Source organism: Delphinapterus leucas, chromosome 13 (genome assembly GCF_059928025.1).
Source record: "Delphinapterus leucas isolate spDelLeu-1000000601 "Yukka" chromosome 13, BTC_Dleu_Yukka2, whole genome shotgun sequence".
Taxonomy (NCBI): Eukaryota; Metazoa; Chordata; class Mammalia; order Artiodactyla; family Monodontidae; genus Delphinapterus; species Delphinapterus leucas.
In genome coordinates this window covers 32521901-32534407 of record NC_143141.1, presented here as the reverse complement: position 1 = coordinate 32534407, position 12507 = coordinate 32521901, and the positions used below count along the sequence as shown (strand labels likewise).

The 12507-nt window shown below is 34.1% G+C and overlaps 1 protein-coding gene across 27 annotated transcripts in view; it reads right to left on the bottom strand.

Moving 5' to 3' along the window:
* The window catches only part of EXOC6B (exocyst complex component 6B), a 703642-nt gene that overhangs the window by 607917 nt on the left and 83218 nt on the right, over positions 1 to 12507 (bottom strand). For 26 of the 27 annotated variants that reach the window (XM_089922288.1, XM_089922290.1, XM_022561258.2 and 23 more), the window contains 3 exons: positions 11785 to 11832; positions 10033 to 10123; positions 9875 to 9920 (listed from right to left, as the gene is read on the bottom strand). In XM_089922288.1, the coding sequence (XP_089778414.1) occupies positions 9875 to 9920; positions 10033 to 10123; positions 11785 to 11832 (185 nt within the window). The remainder of the gene's footprint in view (positions 1 to 9874; positions 9921 to 10032; positions 10124 to 11784; positions 11833 to 12507) is intronic. The other variant, XM_089922311.1, reaches the window with a different exon arrangement.

Here is a 12507-nt window from a genome sequence, read left to right as displayed (position 1 = left end):
CAAAATGGCAAACACGAAAAAAAAAAAAGTTGAACTGATGTGAAGAAATGAAAATAAAAAATAAAATTTTGTCACTCAAACTGCCAACGATTTCTTAAAAAATAATGGATATTATTATCAGGGGTTTTAATAAATGAGAATTCACAGCCTGCTGATAAACATATTTATATTAATGATTCACGTTTTCAATGAAGAATTTCACCAAACAAGTATTCTAAACAGTTGCATTCTCCCCCACAAAAAAATTATATGTACAAAAATATGTATAAGCCTCTTGAACTGTAGTTATTTATATTAACAAATAAAAAACTAATCTAGAAGTCTATTAACAAGGAATTGGTTAAACGCATTATGATATATCCATGTAGTATATATGTATATGCAAAGAATAATAAAACAGCGAAGTGTTTACAATATTGTTGAGTGAAAATTATTTCAAAAAAATTGAACTTACAAGTATGATCATAATGTTTTTCAAAATTATACATGTGTAAATTATGAATACATATGTATGTATGAGCTACACAGTACTAAATACAAGCACACACACAAATATAAGTACACAGAAAATGACTAATATATACAAAAATGTTAACCATGATTTTTCTTTCCTTTGGATAGGAACATTATGGGTAATAGTTTTCTTCTTCACGTTTTTAATTTCTACATTTCCCATATTTAGTATAGGAAAAGCTCAGTTTTGATCCTGTAAGTAAAAGACTTATAGTTCTATTTCAGGTTTTAAGAATGAATTCCATGGGAGATACTTAAACTCTTCTTACTCCAATGCACGTAATACCACAAACACTAAAGATTAGAGGTTGGATTTACTTGTTTTCTTTGCTTATGTTTTTCCCTCCTGTGTTCCAAAAATCAAAATCTTAGTCCAAATAAATGAAGGGAAGAAAGATTTATTTCCCCTAAATTAAGAAATAAAATTACAAATATAGTTTAATCTGAAATGGTTGCTTTTATTAAAATTTTACAGACTCACAAACAATACAATTCACATGGTTTAGTATAAACAGAATGGTGTTTATACTACAATTAGGTACGAAGAGCTATGTGCAATAAAATGCATTTCCTCTAGAGAGAAACTTTAGAATGGATATAAACCTAGAAATTAAGCCAAAAAGATAAACACACTTTAGGGTTTAGTTATATTTTGGAACATTGTTTATAGAATGAGAAAAATCTAACAATGTTGCCTGCAGACACAAGGCACATTCACTGATGAGACACATGGCTGCACAGTGAAAACATCTGGTCTGTCAAATAACTCCACATTTTTCAAGGCTAATTAGTACAAAACCCAGTGATTTCTGGCAATAAAGAATGTTACTTTACTTCCCCATTGTCCTTTCCCTAACACACTCATACTCCAACTGTAACAGATCAATAAGATTCATTCAAATTTCTAGTGTACTTCAATATCAGTGACAGGTTAAAGAATGACAGCCAATTAAACACCTCTATAGCAGACACCAAAAGAAAAGAATTCTATTTCCAGGGGCCATGGAAATCTAAAACAAGATTTTGACATTACTTTTGACAACCTCTAAACATTAAAACCGAATCAAAAGCCAAATGTGCTAGCTCTCCCCCTCCCCCCCACCGCATGCAGGCTCCCTAATAGAGATGTGAGCAGAAAGAAAGTAAATGAAATAAAAGCAAGAAATTTTTTAAAATAAGGCAGGAAAAGACGTCTAAATAATCCTAAAAATTGGATAACTTAAGGTCAGAATAACTTAGACATGGTTGAATGCTATCCTGAGAAGAGGAATGTTGATTCTAGGCAAATTAAATTTTGGAACTTTTTTGTCATGGTATGCAACTCGTTCACAATGATGGTTTTTAAAATTCTAATAAGTAATCTTTCAAAGTGGATTACAACTACCCATGAGAAATTTCTTAAAATTCAGAGTATGATAAGAATATTAAACAAAAGCTTTCTGCACAGAAAATATTAGTGTCTTTCCTAATTGAAGAGCATCATTAAGAAATATTTAATCCCTTCTATGTGCTAGAGATAGAAAGATGGTCAGATATCTTTCCGCAGGGAACATAAAACCTAGTAGTATAATGAGTATTTATAGCTTAAAAAAAAAATAACTAGGCTTCCAGCCATTAAGGAATAACAAGGAACAGACATGAACTCTCACTCTTAAGAAGTAAAATACTGGCTAAAATACATAAAACAACTGCTTTCACATAGTGAACATCAAGTAACACAGAACTGTGATCTCTGAAAAAAGGGAAACAAACAAGGTGAATTTAACAGTTATCTGGGGGCTTCCCTGGCGGCACAGTGGTTAAGAATCCGCCTGCCAAAGCAGGGGATGTGGGTTCGAGCCCTGGTCCGGGAAGATCCCACATGCCTCTGAGCAACAAAGCCCGTGCTCCACAACTACTGAGTCGGCACTCTAGAGCCCGTGAGCCACAACTACTGAGCCCATGTGCCACAAATACTGAAGCCCATGCGTCTAGAGCCCGTGCTCCGCAGCAAGAGAAGCCACTGCAATGAGAAGCCCGTGCACCGCAACGTTGAGTAGCCCCCGCTCGCCACAACTAGAAAAAGCCCAGGCGCAGCAACAAAGACCCAATGCAGCCAAAAAATAAATAAGTAAAATAAAAAATAGTTATCTGGGTTATCTGACTGAATGTGATTTCTAGATCATGGACACAGTCAGAGAAAACCCAAACAGAGCCCAGCAACTTAGCAGAGTTAGCATCAGAGACAGGAGTTCAGGAAAGCTTGTGCACCTTAAGGTTGTGCAGCAGAATTCCAAAAAAAAAAAAAGGAAGCAATGCAGAAAAAAGATGCAGAAATTTACATAAGGGTTCCCTTGAGTCTTTGCTAAGTACTAGGCCAGGCATAGGAAAACTGAAATTCTGCATGAACAGGCATAAAGAAGGGAGGGAAGGAAGAGAAGGAAGAGAAGGGAGGGAGAGAAGGCAAGGAAGGAGAGACAAACAGACAGCAGCAAGATGTAAGATAAACACTTCAAGGAGCTCAGACAAGACAGAGAAACATCTTAACTCTGAACAGCCAAAGTGAAGAGTCCCTGGGGGTTTCTGAGTTTTTCAAAGTAGATGAATACTACCCCCAGCAACCCCTGGAATGAAGGAGGGCCTACCAAAGCTTAAAAATGGGGTCTGATGGGATTGGGATCAAGTGGATCTGAAAACAACTAAACTATTTGCCAAAACAAAGACCAACACCCTCTAAGAAAAAAAAGCTCCCCAAAATCCAGACACTCAACAACATAATATAATGACAATTATCCAATCAAAACTTATAAGACATGATAAGAACCAAAAAAATGACATGTAACTAGGAAAAACAAAATAATCTTCAGAGAAATCCAAAATACCAGAGGTGACAGAACTAGCAAAGAAGTACATAAAAACAGAAATTAGAGCTCTGTTACAGGTATTTTTTAAAGATGCAAAAATAACAAAAGAAATTAAACATAAAAAACTAAATGGAACTCCTAACGAAAAATATATCATCTGAAATGAAAATTTCACTGGATAAGATTAAAAGATTAGACAATGAAAAAGAAAGAACACAGCAATAAAATCTATCCCATATAAAGCACAGAGAAAAAAGACTGGAGAAAAAGAAGATCCTCAAGTCACCTGTGGGATTATGTGAAGTTGTCCAACATAGATATAACTGAAGTCTCAGAATGAGGATGGAAAAAGGACCAAAAAAATGTTTGGAAAAATAATATCTGAACATCTTCCAGACTTTACGAAAATTTCAAAAAAGAACAAGCAACTAAACAAACCACAAGCAGTATAAATATACACACACATTCATGCATACAAACATATTTACACCAAAGCATATCAAAATCAAATTGCTGAGAACAAATTATACAGACAAAAGTTTTTAAACAGCTGGAGAAAAGACACATTAAGTAGAGTGACAAAAAAGTTAAGGCTGTTCATATACTTCTCCCTCAGAAACTACATAAGCCAGAAGACAAAAAAATGATATCTTAAGAACTAATGAATCTATAAACCTAGAATTATATGCCCATCAAAAATATATTTCAAAATGAAGGTGAACAACGAGATAGCATTTCACACCCACCAAGATGGCCATAATCAAAAGACAGACAGTAATAAGTATTGGCTAGGATGTACAGAAAATCGAATCCTCATATGCTGCTGGGGGAAAGTAAAATGGCACAGCTGCTTTGGAAAACAGTCTGGCAGTTCCTCAACTGGTTAAACAGAGTTACCATGATCCAGCAAAATTTCATTCCTAGGTGTATATAGCCAAGAGAAATGAAAACATATGTCCATACAACAACCTGTAAACAAAAACGCATAGCAGCATTATCTGTAAAAACCCAAAATTGTAAACAACCCAAATGCTCATCAACTAATGAATGGATAAATAAAATGTGGTAAATCCATACAGTGGAATATTCAGCAATTAAAGAGATGGGACTTCCCTGGTGGTGCAGCGGTTAAGAATCTGCCTGCCAGTGCACGGAACATGGGTTTTAGCCCTGGTCTGGGAAGATCCCACATGCCGCAGAGCAACTAAGCCTGTGCGCCACAACTCTGTACTCTAGAGCTCACAAGCCACAACTACTGAGCCCACGTGCCACAACTATTGAAGCCCACGTGCCTAGAGCCCGTGCTCCGCAACCAGAGAAGCCATCACAACGAGAAGCCCGCACACCACAACGAAGAGTAGGCCCCGCTCACCGCAACTAGAGAAAGCCCGTGTGCAGCAATGAAGACCCAACGCAGCCCAAAATTAATTAATTAATTTTAAAAAGAAATGAAGTACTGATTTATGGTACAACATGGATTAACCTTGGAAACATCATGTTAAATGAAAGAAGCCAATCACAAAGAACGATATATTATATGATTCCATTTATATGAAAAGTCCAGAATAGGCAAATCTGAAGAAACAGAAAATAAATCAGTAGTTCCCAGTAGCTGGCAAGGGGGGCAGGGGACAGGAGAAAATTGTGTGCTGATGGCCAGGGGGCTCACAGTTTCTTTTGTGAAGAATAAAAACATTCTACAATTGATTGTGGTGATGGTCACACAACTCTGACTACACTAAAAGCCACTGAATTGTATACATTAAATGAATGAAGTGAAAAGTAGGTAAACTGTATCTCAATGAAGCTGTTAAGAATATTTTAGAAAAAAGAATATTAAAAACAGACAATGTAAAAATTAAAAAGAAAGCAGCAGTGGCTGGCTGCATTAATACCAAACAACACATATTTCAGAAATAAAGAATATCACCAGGGATAAAGAAGAACCTTCCATAATTACAAATGGGTCCTTTCGTCAAGAAGATACAACAATGCTTAATGTATATGCATCCAGTAAGAGAGCTTCAAAATACACATAGCAAAAACTGAAAGAACAGAAAGAAGACATATGCAAAGCCAGTTATAATAGGCAACTTCAACACTCCTCTGTCAACAAATAACAAATACAAAATCATAAGGATAGAGAAAACCTGCACAACACCAAGTATATCTAAATGACAGTTAAAGAATGCTCTCCTCAATAACAATATATATTATTTTGAAGTGTGTATGTAATTTTCACCAAAACAGACCATATGCTGGGGCGTAAAACAAGTCTCAAAATACATAAAAGGTTGCAATCATACGTTTTACATTTATGAACACAATGAAGTGAAATTACAAATCAATTTTGATAAATCTGGAAAATCCCCTAATATTTAGAAATTAACCAGAGAACTTCTAAGTAAGTTGGTGAAATAAATTCTAAAAATTACAAAAGAAATTAGAAAATGTTTGAAATAAATGTAAAAAAAACCCACAACATCAGAAAACATGTAAGATACAGTCAGAACACTGCTTAGAGAGAAATGTACAGCTTTATATGGCTACATTAGAAAACAGAACCAAAATCAATGCCCTAGGCCTCCACCTAATAAAGCTAAAAAAAGAGCAAATTATTTACAATAGCCAAGACATGGAAGCAACCCAAGTGTCCATCAAGGGATAAATGGATAAAGAAAATATGAGATATATATTATGAGATATATATATATATATATATATAAAACTGAATCACTTTGATGTACACTTGAAACTAACACAACATTGTAAATCAACTATACTTCAATTTGTAAGAGCAAATTAAACCCCAAGTAAGCAGGAGAAAGGAAATACTAAAGATACCAGCGAAAATCAGTAAAATAGAAAAACAAGGAAAAAAAACTCAATAAAACCTAAGTTACTATTTTCAAAAAAATCATAAAATTGACAAACCTCTAGCCAAAATAATCAGAGAGACAGAGACAGAAACAAAGAGAGAAAAGACAAATTATCAACATAAGCAATGAAAGAGAAAGTATCACTATAGATCCTATACTGTTAAAATAATACAGGAATATCATGAATAACTTTTGTTAAGGAATTCAAAAACTTGGATGACATGGACAAATTATTTGAAAGATACAAATAAGCAAAATTTACTCAAGAAACACAAAATGCAAGCAGCCGTGTATTTATTTTTAAAATTAAATTTTTAGTTAACAACTTTCTCACCAAAAACAAACAAATCTCCAAGGCCAAGTGGTTTCACTGTTAGATTCTACCAAATATTTAAGGAAGGTAATTGCCAACACTACACAAATTCTTCTGGAAAACCAAAGAGGGAAAACTTTCCAAGTTATTCACAAGGCCAGCATTAATCTGATACCAAAAACAAAGATATTACAAAAAAGAAAACTACAGACAAGTATTTCTCATGAACATAGATATAAAACTCCTCAACAAAATTTTAGCAAATCAAATACCACATCATATTAAAAAGGATAATTTACCATGACCAAGTGGGATTTATTCCATGAATGCAAGTTTGGTTTAACATTCAATACAATTTATCATATTAATAAACTAAAAAAGAAATTTAAAAAAAACATATGATCATCTCACTGACATAGAAAAAGCATTTGACAAAAACTATATTCATTCCTGATAGAAACTTTCAACAACTAGAAATAGAAGGGAACTTCTTCAGCCTTCTAAATGGCATGTACAAAAAGACTATATCTAACATATATGACTTAATGGTTAAATGCTTTCCCCCTAAGATCAGGAACAGGGCAAAGATATCTACTCTCACTACTTCTGTTCAACATTGTACTGGAGGCTCTAGCCAGTTCAATAAAACAAGAAAAACAAACCAAAAAGAAAGCATCCCAATTGGAAAGAAAGAAATATACCTGTCTTTATTTGTAGACAAGATAATCAGCTACATAGAAAATCCAATGGAATACACAAAAATGCTACTAGAATTAGTAAGTGATTTAGTAAGGTTGCAGAATACAAGATAAATATACAAATTTAATAGTATACTAGTAATTAATGACTGAAAATTAAAAAGCAATAGCATTTATTTATTTAATTTTTTTGGCTGCACCACTGCAGCATGTGAGATCTTAGTTCCCTGAACAGAATTCAAACACATGCCCCCTGCATTGGAAGGGTAGAGTCTTAACCACTGGGCCACCAGGGAAGCCCCAGCAATACCATTTAAAATAAGCATCAAAAAATACAAAATAATAGGGATAAATATGACAAAAGATATGTAAGACTTATTCACTAAAAACTAAAAACATTGCTGAAAAAAATTAAAGAAGACCTAAATAAATGAAAGCATTCATACTGGTGGGTGATGAGGGGTAACATGGACCAGCATGGGATACAAGAGACCTAGTGAGGTAAGACTGTCTGTATAGGAAGGCAGCATTGCATGGAATGTCAGAGCCAAAGAGGGATGAGGAGGGCATTCAGGGAAGACAGAAGCATAACACAGGGTATTAGAGCCCAACTAGAGTAAGGAGGATACAATATAGGAGGGCAACTCAGTGTGCAGTGTTGATACAGCTCAAAGGAGCCCAAGACATATAAACCTACTCTTTGTGCCAGAAAAAGGCTGAGCTAGAAATACTGGTGAACAGTACTTATGATAGCCACTCAAATTAAGAGGAGAAATGTAGGTTGTTCATATAATGGGACTACTATACAGCAATTAAAATAAGTGAACTAGATCTCTATACATAAATTTAAAAGCTCTCCACCAGTACGTAAGCCCCAGAACAGCAGATATTTTTGTCTATTTTGTTCAGAGTTATATTCCCAGCACTAAGAGCAATGCCTAACAACACAGTAAGTACTCAGTTCATTTTTATTGAATGAATGATTCTCAAAAAAACAAGGACTGAGAACTATTCATGTAAATGTTTCTAAAAACACAAAATACAACATATGATTTATGGGTATTAAAAACATGGACTAGAAGGACACACCAAATTTATGATACTAGTTTCCCCAACGGAGTAGGGAAAGGGATAGGACTGAGGAAGGGGATATGAGTTTTATCTATAATTTTTTAAAATGTACATTTTACCTCTTTCTGTCCATATGTGTTTATATATATGTCATAAATATTTACATATATATGAATCAAAACTGGCATTGTTGCTATCTGTTAATTCAGAGAAGTTGATACTGAAGCTTTTTTTTAATCTCTGTAATTTTCTATAATTTTAGAACTTCACAAAAAGGTTATCAGGGAAATAATATTACTTTCTATCTCACTGAACAGAATTTCTCATACTGTTCAACCTATGTTCTCTTATATGAATGTATCCTCCCAGGGAGAAGGCAGTCTGGGAAATAATCTTAAGAAATTCAAAAAATATTGATGCCTCATGCTTTAACTTTAAAATTCTTGAGAATTTATCATTTTTATTCACAATATTTTTAATCTTATTTCAGTATTAAATACATTTTAATTCCATACTTTTTCCCTCAAAACTAGGTAAAATTAACATTCCAGGAAGACGTGTCCTGTTTATCTTATAGCTTCACATACCCCCATCATACCACAGGGTACTCCAGGGCAGAGAGGGTGGAGATGCTTACTCTAGTTTGGGAAGAAGAGCCAAAGAGTCACTATCAAGTTTCCTGTGGAATAAAACCAGATGAAAATAACACACAGGAAAAGACTCCTCTGAACTTAACCTTGACCTTGCCCCTTGTGATGGTTAATTTTATATATCAACTTGGTTAGGCCATAGTACCCAGAGATTTGGTCAAATATTATTCTGGATATTTCTGTGAAATTATTTTTTTACATGAGATTATTAGCACTTAAATCAGTAGACTGAGTAAAGATGAACATTCTCCATAATGTGGGTGGGCCTCGTTAAATCAGTTAAAGGCCTTGATAGGAAAAAGACTAAACTCCCCAGAGGAAGATGGAATTCTGCCAGCAGATTGCCTTCAGACTGAGGCAACAATATTTACTCTTCCCTGACACTAGCCTATCAGCCTACTATGCAGATTTGGACCTCCATAATCATGGGAACCAATTTGCTAAAAAAAATCACTCTCTCTCTCTCTCTCTCTCTCTGCACACACACACACAAACACACACACACACACACACACACACACACACCACTGGTTCTATTTCAACGGAGAACCCTGACTGATCCACCCCAGCAAAACCAGTAACTATTTTTTCTACTATAATACTAAACCGAAGCATGTTTCTCAAATTAACTATCACTAAAACAGTTACATGCTTTTCCCCTAAAAAGCTGGGTCTTCTAAAAATCAAACTACGTGTAGTGTTTTTTATTAAACATAATACATGACAAAATACATCAGCATATGTAAATAACTCTCAGGATGAATCAATAGATATACAAAAGGCAAGAGAAGATGTTATATGGACTTAATTATTTTTTGAAAGGTTATGCTAAATATGGACTTTTAAAAAAATTCTAAATAACAGAAATTTTAGATAATACAAAGTATTCAACAAAAAAATATCTTACCTTTTAGTTTTCATCTGGTCCCTCAGTTTGCTATACATCTCCAGGACTTGAAAGAGAAGGGGAGAAAGAGCACACAAGCATTATTTAGAGAAAGTGAAAAGACTAATTCAAGCTAAAGGAATTGCATCAAGAATTCTACTCTATTTCCAGTTCCTCACCTGGAAGACACAGCATTAATTTATCAACAGTGGCAGAAATATTTCTCTGTTGTAGTCGACACTGCTTCAGCTCTTCCATTGCTATTACCAGCTTAGCAAGAGGGAAAAAAACTGAATTATGCCAACAGCTGTAAATAAAAAGCTTTCAGTCACATTTTTCCACCCTATGTTCAATTCATCAGAAAATCCCAGACAGTTTCATAGTAAGACCTGCCAAGTGGACTACGGAACTGCCTTTCTCAACCAGTAAAACATCCCTGTATGGTTTCCTACTTTCTCCCCAAGATGCATACATACTACATTAGAAAAGGCTAGGTGAAATGAAATCTTAAAATTCAGGGGCTATCCAGGAGAAAAGAAAAAGCGTGCATATTTGCTCCACACCCTATTCAGACTTCATGATTTATATTTCATCAATCTTCTAAGAAGATCCTATATTTCTGTCATCAGTGCTAGACTCCTAGAGGAAAACAGTCCTTCCTATACAGCTTCAAATGAATCTTGAAAATATCTGCAACTAAATCTGTATTTCAACAAATAAACCACACAGTTAGAAGCTGTGGCTTTTCCAAGAGTTCCAGTTTAATGAAGAGTAACTCACTTTTCTTCTCACAGCATTTTAAAGTCTTCCATCTGAAGTCATACCACAATAAAACCAGAAGAAACTGCATTCTTTGCAAAAACTTAAAATATGTGAGACAAACTTTTAAAAAGCAATAACTACATGACCTCTTATAGTATTTATCCCATACCCTTTTCTAAAAGTTATCTACTTAGATACTACGCAAAAAAGAAAAAAGGGAATGGTCCTGATTAAGTTACTGATAAGACAATCAAAGGCTAATCTTAAAGATTATTAAAATTAAACATTAAGTATTAGGCAATGAGGAAGGTATATGATACAGAGAACGGTAATAGACTGTAAGTCAGAAAACTTGGGTTTTAGTCCCAGCCTTCCAATTACTATGTAAACTTTAGCAAATCATCTGTTTTAGTTTCCTAATCAATAAAATAGTGATAATACCAGTCCTGACCTTGTCGTAGGTCTGTCATGAGGATTAAGTGAGAAAATGGATGTAAAATAATCTTATAAACTATGATGATTTAAATGGTGAGTATATCAATTAACAGAATCAAAGATTCTTTTTTTTTAACAAATACTTATGCATATTCATGCTGTGTCAGTCACTGTTTAGGCAGGTAGAGGGGATATGGCAATGCAGTTAAAAATAAAAAAAAAATCCTGACCTCATGGAGCTTAATTTCTAATGGAAAGAGACAAACAAAAAACAAACATATAAGGAAAACTGTATAATACCAAAGCATGATAGGTGCAATGGAGAAAAGGAAAGCAGGAAAGATAAAAAGAATACAAGGCATGAAAGTGAGACTGCAATTCTAAATAAGGTGGTTAGAAAAGGCCTCATGAAGGAGGTAACATGTGAGGAGCAAAAGTCTGAAGTAGGTAAACATTTGGGAAAGAACATTCCAGGCAGAGGAAACAGCATTGGCCATCTTATGACTACTCAAGTGATTTAAAAACACAGCTAAGGAAGGCGGCTACATACTCTCATTAAGCTTTCTAGTGCCATATTCATTTACTTCAGATAAACATTAGGAGAAGCAATGATAATGTCCAAGTTCCTCCAACATGCTGCTTATGGTCTTACAAGCCACTAAATCAAGAACACAGTTATTAAAGAGAATGACAGGAAACAGAAAAGATTTTTTCAAAAGGTAAACTGGCCTTACTTCCTTTCCCTCATGTTGTAGTTTTCTATTAGTATCCGTCACTTGATTCTGTGGAGAGAAGACAATTTAAACTCATAAAAAACACTTAGATAATAGTTGGATAAGATCAAAATTTTAAATGAAAAGACTAAGAATAGGTATTCAGATTGTTTCCATATTCCACCACATTTTGGTTTAGTGGTGTTCTCTTGGGATGAAATTATATCAACTTTTCTACTGAACATTTGTATGACCTTTGGAACAATAAAAAAAATTACTAAAAAATATGTTCAGTTTGAAATATTACAAACTAAAATAACATAACTAAAGATCACACTTTCATTTGGAAAGGAAAGAAAAAATAGAAAAAATAACCCACAAAGAACCTTACCATCTCTACTATGTGTACAAAGAACAAATTTTTTTATAGATAGTCCTCACTTCACCAATGTATTCCTGGAAAACTTGAGTATAAATTGAACTTTTTAACTCAGGTCAAATATTTCTACTTATCTAATTTTAGAAAACCTTTTGTCTTAATTTTTTGGATCATTAATTCTTAATAGTTTCTAACACTTCCACATTCCCATTTTTCTAAATTAATCTCTCCATCAGACAGTCAAAATCAGGTGAACAAGCTTTAAAATTAGCTACAGTTCATAATTTAAAGGAACTGGCACCACTTATTTTGGTAGCCACTTTTGAAGAATCAACTGATATAAAAAAATTAAGTATATAGAATAG